This window comes from Anolis sagrei, chromosome X, assembly GCF_037176765.1.
Source record: "Anolis sagrei isolate rAnoSag1 chromosome X, rAnoSag1.mat, whole genome shotgun sequence".
NCBI lineage: Eukaryota > Metazoa > Chordata > Lepidosauria > Squamata > Dactyloidae > Anolis > Anolis sagrei.
Window position 1 is genome coordinate 12627125 of NC_090034.1, and position 12998 is coordinate 12640122.

At 41.8% G+C, this 12998-nt stretch overlaps 2 protein-coding genes across 3 annotated transcripts in view; one reads left to right on the plus strand and one right to left on the minus strand.

Annotated features, from left to right (window-relative positions):
- LOC137097902 (guanine nucleotide exchange protein SMCR8-like) overlaps window positions 1-12998 on the plus strand; it is a 42592-nt gene that overhangs the window by 26039 nt on the left and 3555 nt on the right. Inside the window, exon 2 of one of the 2 annotated variants that reach the window (XM_067473313.1) lies at window positions 1783-6601. The exons of the other annotated variant lie outside the window; for it this stretch is intronic. Within the exon in view, the coding sequence (XP_067329414.1) occupies window positions 1783-2236 (454 nt within the window). The 3' untranslated portion in view covers window positions 2237-6601. Of the gene's footprint in view, window positions 1-1782; window positions 6602-12998 lie in introns of those variants that run through there. 2 annotated transcript variants of the gene reach the window in all.
- The window catches only part of LOC132781562 (serine hydroxymethyltransferase, cytosolic), a 28026-nt gene continuing 21484 nt past the window's right edge, over window positions 6457-12998 (minus strand). The window contains exons 9-12 of the mRNA XM_067473316.1: window positions 12241-12363; window positions 11980-12096; window positions 10597-10707; window positions 6457-7045 (exon numbers count right to left, since the gene is read on the minus strand). Of these exons, the coding sequence (XP_067329417.1) occupies window positions 6873-7045; window positions 10597-10707; window positions 11980-12096; window positions 12241-12363 (524 nt within the window). The 3' untranslated portion in view covers window positions 6457-6872. The remainder of the gene's footprint in view (window positions 7046-10596; window positions 10708-11979; window positions 12097-12240; window positions 12364-12998) is intronic.

Sequence of the window (12998 nt, forward strand, 5' to 3'; positions counted from 1 at the left end):
ATCGGTTGAAAATACTGCAAATCTCATCATCCATTGACTATACTTCCTCATATTGTTTTTGAGATTAATCACTGATTAATCTAAAAAAAAAATACTAATTACGTTCTATTTGTAACAATGAAAATACCTTCTGCATATCAGATATTTACATTACAATTCATAACAGTTGCAAAATTACAGTTATAAAGTAGCAACTAAAGTAATTTTACGGTTGGGGGTCACGACAACAGGAGGAACTATATTTAGGGGTCACGGCATTAGAAAGGTTGAGAACCACTGGTTTAGGTCCAGGAGAGGCAAAAGGAAGCCTTCAATGTGCATCAGTGCTCTGTGGTTTGTGTCATCAAAATCCAAGTCATACACTGGCTCAATAATAATAATAATAATAATAATAATAATAATAATAATACTTTATTTATACCCCGCCACCATCTCTCATGGGGTTTACAAAATAGCACACAATACATCTTAAAGGAATACCGGCGTCAGCCATTTTTAATGTAACTGTATTTTCAACTGGTTTGAGAATATTTTTTGTAATGATTATTTATTTTTTAGTTAATTATGTCTTACTGACTATTCTGTTATATTTTTATCTCAATGCTTAATCCTTCGTAGTAAAGTCACTGTTATTATTCTGCTCTATCGTGTATTTTGATATGTTTTTGGTATGTTTTGTACTCACTTAGGCATTGAATGTCTTGCCTTCTTATATGTAAACCATCCTGAGTCCCCTTAGGGAGAGAGGGACATATAGAAATAAAGTTTTATATTATTATTATTATTATTATTATTATTATTATTATTATTAAGATGGAGCCCCTGGTGGTGCAGTGGGTTAAACCACTGAGCTGCTGAACTTGCTTACCGAATGGTTGCAGGCTTGAATCTGGGGAGCGGGGTGAGCTCCCTCTGTTAGCTCCAGCCTCTGCCAACCTAGCATTTCAAAAGCATGTGAATATGAGTAGATCAATTGGTACCGCTCCGGCGGGAAAGTAATGGCACTCCATGCAGTCCTGCTGGCCACATGACCTTGGAGGTGTCTAAGGACAATGCCAACTCTTTGGCTTAAAAATGGAGATGAGCACCAACTCCCAAGAGTCAGACACAACTGGACTTAATGTCAGGGGAAAACCTTTACCATATATATATATATATATATATATATATACATACATACATACATACACACACACACACACACACACACACACACACACAAACATACAGTGACAATCATATTTTAAACATTTTAATCCAGGGGAAAACCTTTACGTTTTACCTATTATTAAGATGCCATACATAAAATGCATAATGCATAAAATAAAATATATCATCCGCACAGTGAAAACATTTTATTCAACACTGGAGCCCCCGGTGGTGCAGTGGGTTAAACCCGTGCCAGCAGAACTGAAGACCCACAGGTCGGAGGTTCAAATCTGGGGAGAGCACAGATGAGCTCCCTCTATCAGCTCCAGCTCTCCATGCAGGGATATGAGAGAAGCCTCCCACAAGGGTGGTGAAACATCAAAACATCCAGACGTCCCCTGGGCAACATCCTTGCAGACAGCCAATTCTCTCACACCAGAAGCGACTTGCAGTTTCTCAAGTCACTCCTGACACACACACACAAAACACCGGTTTGATTCTGCATTAGTTAGCGTAAATGGGGCCTCTATGTATTCTCTACATAACTTCTTAACTCATCTTTTCTACTTTGGCGACAGTTTTGCCTCTTTGCGGCAGCCTGCCTTCCAACTCTCCCTTTAACTTCTTTTCCAGGTCATCTTCCCCAGCCGGTGTCAGCATGATGCACTCCCTCATCCGGTATGGGCGGTACATCAGCATCCTGGACGCCGACAGCAAAACCCTCCGCTGCCCGCAGTACCGGGGGACCCTGATCCCGCGCCTGGCCGACCACCGGACGCAGATCAAGCGTGGGAGCACCTACTTCATGCACGTCCAGACACTCCTGACACAGCTGAGCGCCAAGGCTTTCCTTTTCGCCTTCTGCCACCACCTGCACCTGCCGCTCAAAGAGGGCGAGACCGAGGCCTCCATGGCTTCCCGGCGGCTGAACTTCCTGAAGATGCACCTGGGCCTGGCCAACGAGGACAGCAAGGTGGTCCAATATCTCGCCGAGCTCCTGAAACTGCAGTTTGTTCAGGATCCCGTCCGAGGGGTCAGTCCCGTGCTCAGGTTTGACTACGTGCCCAGCGCTTTGTACAAGATTTAACCGTCTCCAGACTGACCTTCTCGTTCCTTCGCCATCTCACAATGCTGCTCTGCCATCATTTACAGGCCTCCAAGGTTTCCACGGTCCTTGCGATATGATGCGCAGGGCCTGAGGGAGCAGCTAAGTCAGCCTCATTAAAATAAGACTTCCCGATTCCTGGTCGGACCTCTTCGGAAAGAACTAAGGCTATCTTATTGCTGCTTCAAAGGGGAATCAGAGGGTAGCGCCTTTTTGGAGTGGTGGGTGATCAGAGGCTGTGTCTACACTGTAGACTGCATGCAGTTGACCCTACTTTAACTCCCATGGGTCAGTGCATCATGGGAGTCGTAGTTTGGCAGAGAAGGCTAAACATCTTGCAAGGCATCAACTGGCAGGTTTCCAAAGCATTTAGGCATGGCAGTTAAAGCGGTGTCAACATTGCATTAATTCTACTGTGTAGATGCACCCAAAGAGAGAGAAAGCCGCTTAGCACATGGTCAGAGGCATAAGCAGGGAAAGATGAGAAGGGAGTGCATTCTTGGAGGTGCACTCATTGGAAATACAGTATTTTGGAGAAAATGGAGTTCAATTCTCTCCCTAAAGATCTTGGCAGGTCAGATCTCAGCCATCCAATCATGGAAAGTTCATCCTCTCCCTGTTCCATATTTGCTGGGGATTGCAATGGCTCCCTTTGCAGGAAGCCACAAAAGAAACCACAGGGTAAATGAGGCCAGAGAGGAAGACATTCCAGTGGGGCATTTCTGGGCTCTCCTGGTCTCAATCACAGCAGAGACATTCTCCCTTTTTTCAGAGGTCCAGCAGTGTGACTGTCAAGCATTAGGAGTTGGCCACGACTGGCTCTCCGCTCCTAGAACCATGTCTTTTCTGTAGCTCTGGAGAGAAAAGAAATCTATGTCTTCTGTCAAAGGGAAAGGACGTGCTCTGGAGCCGTCTATAGCATCACCTTAGCAGTCAAGCTTCATCAGGAACAGAATTTTGCTAGAGTTAGACTCCCTCTGCTCCACACTGGATTTTGTTTTGCCATAACCAGCCTGAAGCCTGCATTGAATCAGTGAACGCCCACCCTGTGTCCTCATTTGAACCCTAAGGCTTTCCAAGTGTTTTACTACCTCTATAATAACATCACTGGGAGTTAATGGTGGTTGCTGGCCATCCAGTTCGGTGAGAATTGGACTTTTAGGTCCCTAAATCCTCCAAAACCCTAAGCTACGCTATCAGCTTGGGTCCTTCTGTGGAGTTCTGCTTGAATCCTACAGAAAGGACCTTTCCGACATCTTTGTGGCTGTGGGGGGAGATATATATAAATAATCCGGCAGCATATCGCAACTGGATATCACTTTTAAGGATCGAGCAATGCCTTACTGGTTTTATTTCCCTTTTTAAGAACTGTTCTGCTTCCTGTTACCGAGCGGCTGGCGACAGAGGGACACGTGTTTTACAAGAATAACTGGAAAAATAGGTGTTGTGTGTGTGTGTGTGTTTTGAAACCTCTTTTGGGCTCTGAAATCGAATGTAAAGTTCCTGGAAGCTTCAAAGGGTTTAATGTTTGGCCCATTCTGGGAAACTTGATGCAAATCTGCACTACTGTATATAAATAATGAATATATAGGGGGCAGGGCAGGGAGGGAGAAAAAGTGTCCCGTTTGAAAGGGAGATTGCCTTGTTATGCTGCACTTTTTGAGTTCCTTCAGTAAAGAAAAATATATATTGTGTTGCTGGAAAAACACCCCACAAAAGACACCTTTTGCTGCTTTTTATTGGGGGAAAAACGAATGTACCTCTTTGCCATTTGGTTCTCCATTTACAGAAGAAAACAAAACACATTGTGTGTGTTTTTAGGCAATTTGGCCAATGGCTACATGTCATAGTCCTAATTGTCTTTTTGGATGAACTTTCCAAGTTTTATGGAGATCGGTTGCATCACTATACGACTTCTTATCCACAAACTTGGATCACAAGCCAAGGCTTTATTATCCTTTTGAGTCAAATGCCATCTGCTGTTAAGACATTATGGATAAAGTTGCTGTGTTTATACTGGAATATATAGAATCCAGGTTGTCGAGCTTCTGTTCGGCTCCTTAAACTTGAAATAGTCTCTTTTGTTTTTAGATGTGGAATCGATATTATGGGAGACTTTGAGCCTCTCCATCCCAAAATGCTATCTAGTGCTCCTCTGTCTTTTGCCTTTGAGCCATATTTCCCATCTCCCGCAATAGGAGTCCAGCCAGAAAATGACCAAACCTGAGCTTTAGTCTTATTAACCTGCCTGCACTTTGTGACTCTGACAAACTTGGAGCCTTCCCTGCAATCGCTCCAGCTGTGCTGTCCAATGTTTATGGAACATGTAATCCAAGATGTACCATGTATGGAAATGCCATACTAGTCTGCGTCACAGGGATTCCCATGTAGTTGGATGCTCTGCTGCAAGTTCATCCTACTGTAGAGCCTGCTAAAGGAAATGGAAACCTTATATCCTGCAATTATTGAAGGCTACGAGTATTTCCAACTTGTTTTAACTACTTCACTGCTTGCTCCATTATGGGACCGGCAGAATTTGAGACTCAAGATTGTCTCCTTGGTTTGAAAAGTCCCCCCAAAATGACTTTCCAGAATACTAGTTCGCCTTGATTTCATCTCCCATCTGCCACAAAAGACTGAAAGGTGAGATGAAAGAGAAGCCCCTCAAATTGATTTCATCTCCCATCTGCCACAAAAGGTTGGAAGGTGAGATGAGAAAGAAGCCCCCAAATTTCTCGCGCCCATCTTTCTTACTACTTCATCACACTAGAGAATGAATCCACTTTAAATCCGGTTTCTGCTTCCTGCAGAATTCAGGGATTTGTAGTTTGGTGAGGCTGTTAAAGGCTCCTCCCTAAACTACAAACCCCGGAATTCTGCAGGAGTCATACCACAAATATATATGTGTGTGTGTGTGTATATATATATATATCACATACACAAACACATGTATATACACAATGAATATATATTTATATGTATCATACCTACACACAGTACATATATATGTGTGTATACACACATGTATATGCACATAAGGTGTATTATGTGTATGTTCATATGTATACATACTGTGTATACATCAAGTACATATATGTATAAATGTGTATATGTAACATGTATATACATACACAGTATATATATCCTGTGTGAATATATATGAGTATAGTCCTACAGTCCATATATATATATATAAATACACAATATAAATATATATACACATACACACGCATATATATAGTGTATATATTTATATGTACACACACATGTATACAGTGTGTATTTATAGTATATATGCATGTTTATGTATGTGTACATAGATATGTATATACATCCACAATGTACACAGCACACACAAGTGGATTCATTCTCTAGTGTGATGAGGCCCTTCGTTTTATATTATGAATATCTTGCTTTGAATAGGAAGCAAACTGGTTTAAAAGTCCCGAAAGCTAACCATGGCGAGTTGTAAGCTTGCAGGTTTGTTACGTCACATTAAAATGCTATCGAAGGGAAGGAAGTTAGCATTTGCACGAGATCGGAAGCAGGAAGCTCTGAGGCTATTGTGGCTAAAGGAAGTCAGCTCTAACCTTTGCAACAGGTTCATGGAAGCTGGATCTACACTGCCATATAAAGCAGTTTGGAAGGGCTATTATATGGTGTACTCATATGCCATTCAAAAATCGCCCTGATATCAGGCATGGTGTTTTGGACTCCAACTCCCACAATTCCTAACAGCCTACCGGCTGTTAGGAATTGTGGGAGTTGTAGTCCAAAACACCTGGAGGGCCGCGGTTTGCCCATGCCTGCCTTATATGGATCTACACTAACTATAATGCAGATTTAGCTGGAGATAAACATCAGAAAGGAAGACTATTTAGGACGATAGGCCATAACATGGGATGTAAACTATGATATATGATTTATATGGGATGTAGGCCATCAACAATGAGAGCTGCTGACCTTCTGACTCCATACTTAAGGAGTTGGGAGTATTTCTGTGCAGTTTTGCAAACTCACATTTCCTATCTTTCCCATTCTATGCATCGAGGTGGTACTTGGAAGGGAGAACCACAGCAACAGTGTGTCTTTGTGGGCGAAATCAGAGCAGCATGCTTTTTGTGTGTCCGTGATATTCAAAGAGAACCTACTCAAGATGACAACCAACAATATCAAAAAAAAACACACAGGAAGGGAAAGGGTACATTGGAAGCAAAATTATTTATTGGGGTTCAAATATTTTTTGAAATACAAATATGTATATTTGTTGTATTTTTTAAAGCTTCTCGAACCCTTGTGGCCACCTTTTTAATTTTATTGTGCTCAGTAAAAAGTGTCTGGACCATCCTTTTTTTTTGGGTTGATATTTCTCATACAAAGCTATACAACTGGGACAGGAAACGCATCCTATGTGTTGTCGAAGGCTTTCATGGCCAGAATCATTGGGTTGCTGTGAGTTTTCCAGGCTGTATGGCCATGTTCCAGAAGCATTCTCTCCTGACGTTTCACCCACATCTGTGGCAGGCATCTTCAGAAGTTGTGAGGCCTGTTGGAAACTAGGCAAGTGGGGTTTATATATCTGTGGAATGTCCCGGGTACAACATCCCATAATGCTCCTTTACAGGACGGGCAAACCAGGGAGCGGGAAGGAATCGGCAAAGGTCTCCACTTCCTCCTTGAGAGACGCCATCAGCGCTTGGTACTTTCCATCAGAGAGCAGCTTCTCTTTGAATTCTCTCAGCGTCGCTTTGGGGCTCATCTCATTCTGCACCTGCAAGGTGATCTCTATACCTGTGAGGATGACATGGAAAATGCTAGAAAATATTTGGGAAGCACAGGTACTTCCACTGGGATTGACAGTAGGATCATGATTGAAGTTAAAGCCCCTTGTAATCAGACATAAGCAAAGGTTGCCCTTTGACATTAAGTCTAGTTGAGTCCAACTCTGGGAGTTGGTGCTCATCTCCATTTCTAACCTGAAGAACCGGCATTGTCAGTAGACACCTCCAAGGTCATGTGGCCGGCATGGGCACCACAATTCAAGAGAGATATTGACAAGCTGGAATGTGTCCAGAGGAGGGTGACTAAAATGATCAAGGGTCTGGAGAACAAGCCCTACGAGGAGCGGCTTAAGGAGCTGGGCATGTTTAGCCTGAAGAAGAGAAGGCTGAGAGGAGATATGATAGCCATGTATAAATATGTGAGAGGAAGCCACAGGGAGGAGGGAGCAAGCTTGTTTTCTGCTTCCCTGAAGACTAGGACGCGGAGCAATGGCTTCAAACTACAAGAGAGAAGATTCCACCTGAACATGAGGAAGAACTTCCTGACTGTGAGAGCTGTTCAGCAGTGGAACTCTCTGCCCCGGAGTGTGGTGGAGGCTCCTTCTTTGGAAGCTTTTAAACAGAGGCTGGATGGCCATCTGTCAGGGGTGATTTGAATGCAATATTCCTGCTTCTTGGCAGGGGGTTGGACTGGATGGTCCATGAGGTCTCTTCCAACTCTTTGATTCTATGGAGCGCCGTTACCTTCCCGCCAAAGCGATACCTATTAATTTACTCACCTTTGGATGTTTTTGAACTGCTAGGTTGGCAGAAGCTGGGCCTGACAATGGGAGCTCACCCCACTCCCTGGATTTGAACCGCTAACCTTTTGGTCGGCAAATTCAGCAGGTCAGCAGTTTAAACCGCTGCACCACTGGGGGCATATCCTGCTATATATCCTGAAAGAGCCCACTACTCTGGATGGAGCAGAAGGGGGAAAAGCTAGTTATTTATTATTAAAAAGAGAAGATGAATGAGTCCTTCCCCGATTGAGGAACTGTTGTTTTGTTATCTCAATATTGACACCAGAGTCCCATTCACTTTCACAGAGGTGCACCTGAAGTCAAAAGACCTTAAGAAGTGCTTCTGGACCCTTTTTATCTGGACTAAGATCAATGTTTCCAAATTCTTAAAGAATGAATTATAGGAGGTCCTTCCAGATAGGCTTAGACTGCAACTCCCATCATCCCTTATTTATTTATTTGCTTCATTTATACCCTACCTTTATCACCCTGCAAGGGTTTCATCCCTTACTATCGTATACGTATCAGAGGGGAGCACACCTTTTTCATACCAATTAAAAAAGGAAACACAGAAGTGGATGATAGTTAATACAGTCAGCCATGTTTTCTGGCTTTAAGTCTTGTCTGAGAGAGGAAAAGGGGATGATAATAACAATACATTTAATAATAATAGTGATAGGAATTATTATTATTATTATCAGTGGCATGAGATAGATGATGACAATATCAAGGCTTATTATTATTGTTGGTGGTAGAAAAGTAGAAAACCTGTAAAGAAGAAACACTATTTTTAAACTGAGAGAACACTTCTTTTAAGTTCACTGTGATCCTATGGCCAACCTCTGCAGTTGCATTGAGAAGTGGATGATGGTTATTACAGTCAGCCATTCACATTGTCTGGCTTTGAGAGTCTTGTTTCAGAGAGGAAAGGGGGGATGATGATGATGATAGGTGGGATCACAAGCCTGATCACATTTTCTGGCTTTGAGAGTCTTGTTTCGGAGAGGAAAGGAGGGATTATGATGATGATGATGACAATAATAATAATAATAGGATATGGGACTCCACGCCTGATCACATTTTCTGGCTTCGGAAGTCTTGTTTTGGAGAGGAAAGGGGGGGTTATGATGATGATGACAATAATAATAATAATAATAATAATAATAATAATAATAATAAATAGGAGGTGGGACTCCACGCCTGATCACATTTTCTGGCTTTGGGAGTCTTGTTTTGGAGAGGAAAGGGGGGATGATGATGATGATAATAATGAAGATAATAATAATAATAATAATAATAATAATAATAAGTGGGATCACAAACCTGAAAAAGTTATGGAAAATGAACCCATCAAACTACTCTGAGACTTCCAAATTCAGACTGACAAGAGTTTTGGAGCACAAGATTCCTAACCTCATAATCGTGGAAAAAAACACAAGTATGGATCGTTGATGTTGCAATCCCAGGCGACAGCAGGATTGACAAGAAGCAACTGGAAAAGCTGACACGATATGAGGATTTAAAGATTGAACTGTAAAGATTCTGGTAGAAGCTAGTCAAAGTGGTCCCAGTGGCTATCAGCACACTGGGTGCCAGCCTACAGACCTTGGCCTGCACTTAAAAACAATAGACACTGATAAAATGACCATCCGTCAGGTGCAAAAGGCCACCCTACTCAGATCTGTACACATTATTCGCCAATACATCACACAATCCTAGACACTTGGGAAGTATCCAAGGTGTAATCAAATACAAAAGCCAGCATAGTGGTCTTGTTTGCTGTACACTCATCTTCTTGTGTTTCAAATAATAGTAGTAGTAATAATAATACTTCTGACCTCACAATCGTATTAAAAAACAAAGTATGGATCGTCGATGTTGCAATCCCAGGTGACAGCAGGATTGCAGAAGAACAACTGGAAAAGCTGACATGATATGAGGATTTAAAGATCGAACTGCAAAGACTCTGGCACAAGCCAGTCAAGGGGGTCCCAGTGGTGATCGGCACACTGGGTACAGTGCTTAAAGACCTTGGCCTGCATTTAAACACAATCGGCGCTGACAAAATTACCATCTGCCAACTGCAGAAGGCCAGCTTACTGGGATATGCACACATTATTCACCAATACATCACACAGTCCTAGACACTTGGGAAGTGTCTGATGTGTGATTCAATACAACAGCCAGCAGAGTGTCTTCTGTGGACTCATCTTGTTGTGTTTCAAATAATAATAATAATAATAATAATAATAACAACAACAATAGTAATAATAATAATAATCCAATACAACAGCCAGCAGAGTGATCTTGTCTGCTGTGGACTCAACTTGTGTTTCAAATAATAATAATAATAATAATAATAATAATAATAATAATAATACATCACACAGTCCTAGGTGTCCGACGTGTGATCCAATACAACAGCCAGCAGAGTGGTCTTTTTTGCTGTGGATTCATGTTGTTGTGTTTCAAATAATAATACTAATAATAACAACAACAACAATAATTAACTTTTCCAGACATTCTGGCATGGAGTTGTGCAATGCTCTGGAATAATAATAAGTGACATGAGAGAGGCGATAATAATAATAATAATTGGAAAAACCTGAAAATGAAAAAAAAACCACTAATTTTTAACCGAGAGAACACTTCAATCTTGCAGTATAAGTCTATGGACAATCTGGAGTGAGAACAAGGCCGGATAGCGCTCTATGTGCATCGAAAGGAAGGAAAGGGGGAAAGGAAGTTGGGGACTGAATCCTGCCAGCGGTCCCTTTACCTTTGTGAATGAAGTGGGCCACTTTTTGGAAGTCTGCCTCTACGAATCCCCTGGAGGTCAGGGCTGGCGTCCCCAATCGCAAGCCGCTGGGACGCAAAGCGCTTTTGTCCCCTGCAAAGGTCAGGAAAGAAGGGAGAAAAATCACACAGTAAATGAGATAAAATGGGAAGCAGGCCAGGTGGGGAGAGAAATGCACAAAAAGGGATACAGGGATCTTTTCCCACCCAGTAGATGGGAGTTCGACACCTTTGATGCCATTCTTTCTCACACAGTAAAATTAACCCAGATATATATATATATACACACACACACACACACTTTATAATCACTTTCACTGCCTTGGCTCAATGCTGTGTGATCCTGGGAGCTGTAGTTTTAAAACACTGTTGGCCTTCTCTTCCAAACTTCACCAAACGACAATGCCTAGGATTGGCTGGGCTGGGCTGTGTCAAATTGTGTTGTTCCTACAGTGTAGATGCACCCGAGAGAGCAAGTGTGGCATAATGTTTTGGTTTGGATTATGACCCTGGAGACCTGGGTTTGAGTCTCGGCTCAGCCATGAAAACCCACTGGGTGACCTTGGGCAAGTCACTTTCTCTCAGCCTCTGAGGAAGGCAATGGCAAACTCGTTATGGTGTATTTAAATACAAGTATTGTTTCGCATTCTACCCTTTTGGCATTCAGGATCGCATTATATACACACATACACTATATATATATATGTGTGTGTGTGTGTGTGTGTGTGTGTGTGAGAGAGAGAGAGAGAGAGAGAATATACATGCACACCACAAATATATATGTATGTGTGTGTATATATATATATATTTACACACACTGTGTGTATATATATATATATATATATATACACACACACAATCACATTGTGTATTATACACATATACACATGTATATACATAGTGTGTATATAGTATGTGTGTGTGTATATATATGTGTATACACACATGTATATACACACAATGTATATGTGTACATTCATATGTATATATATTGTGTTCATATATCAAGTAATATATGTATAAATGTGTATATACCATATGTATATACATACACAGTATATCTATCCTGTGTGACTATATATATGTATACTCCTACACAGTCCATATATATGTATATACATAGAGTATATATATACACACACACATATGCATATACATAGTGCATATATTTATATGCACACACATATGTATACACAGTGTGTGTGTATATAGTATATATGCACATGTATGTATGTGTGTACATATATATGTATATACATACACAATGTACATAACACACATACATTCACACACAGTATCAGCTCTCAGCTTTGGAGCTGCTGGACAATGACCTGCCATGTTCCCACCTGAACCCTGCGCGGCCTACCTGGGCAGGTGTTCTTGTTGCAGGCAATAGAGCAGAGCTCCAGGACCCGTTCCGCCCGGCCTCCGTCGGTCCCTCGGCTACGTAAATCCACCAGGATCAAGTGGTTGTCGGATCCCCCTGGAAAGACAACCCCGAAGATTCACTCACAGCATCCAGAATTGGGGACGGGGGCTGCTGGGTGTTGCAGTGCAACAGTATTTGGAGGGCGATGTGATTCCCACCCCATGTTAAGGATGTAGAGCTCAAAATCAGTCTCCTTACCCGTGACAATGTGGTACCCCAAGCCGATGAGGGCCTTCGACAGAGCCTTGCAGTTGGCCACCACCTGCTGCTGGTAGGCTTTGAACTCAGGAGTCATAGCTTGCTTCAGAGCAACGGCGATCCCTGGCCAAAGAAACAGAGAGAAAAGCGTGAGTAGTTTCTGTGCCTCGGTTGGAGGATTTTGCATGCAAATTGCAGACTCAGACCTATGGTACTGGATATTAGAGATATCTTAAGAGGAATCTTGACAATTAAAATATTTACTCAAATCTATTGCTCCCCTTTTTGGGCTAAATGGCCATGTCAACATTAGGGTGAACATCAGATTTGCATCTTAGTGCTGAGCCAAAGCCAGAGGAGAAGTTCCTCTTTGAGGGATCTCTTCCCTAATCTAATGGCTCAACGCTATGGGATAATGATAATGATAATGATAATGATAATAATAATAATAATAATAATAATAATAATAATGTTTTTATCCTGCCACCATCTCCCCGAAGGGACTCGGGGTGGCTAACATGAGGCCAAGCCCAAGTAATCACAATAAGGCAAAATAAAATACATACAAACAGACAATAACATCAAATAAAATGGTTAACAATAACAAAGTAATGCAATAAAAATAATACGAAGGGTAAAATTGTAAAACCCCTGGGGGAGATAGATAAATAGAATGCTGTGTCTAGTGCAAGACTCGGATGCGATAAACAATGAGGTTAATCTTCACTGAGGGATGACATAAGTGCATCAAAAAGACA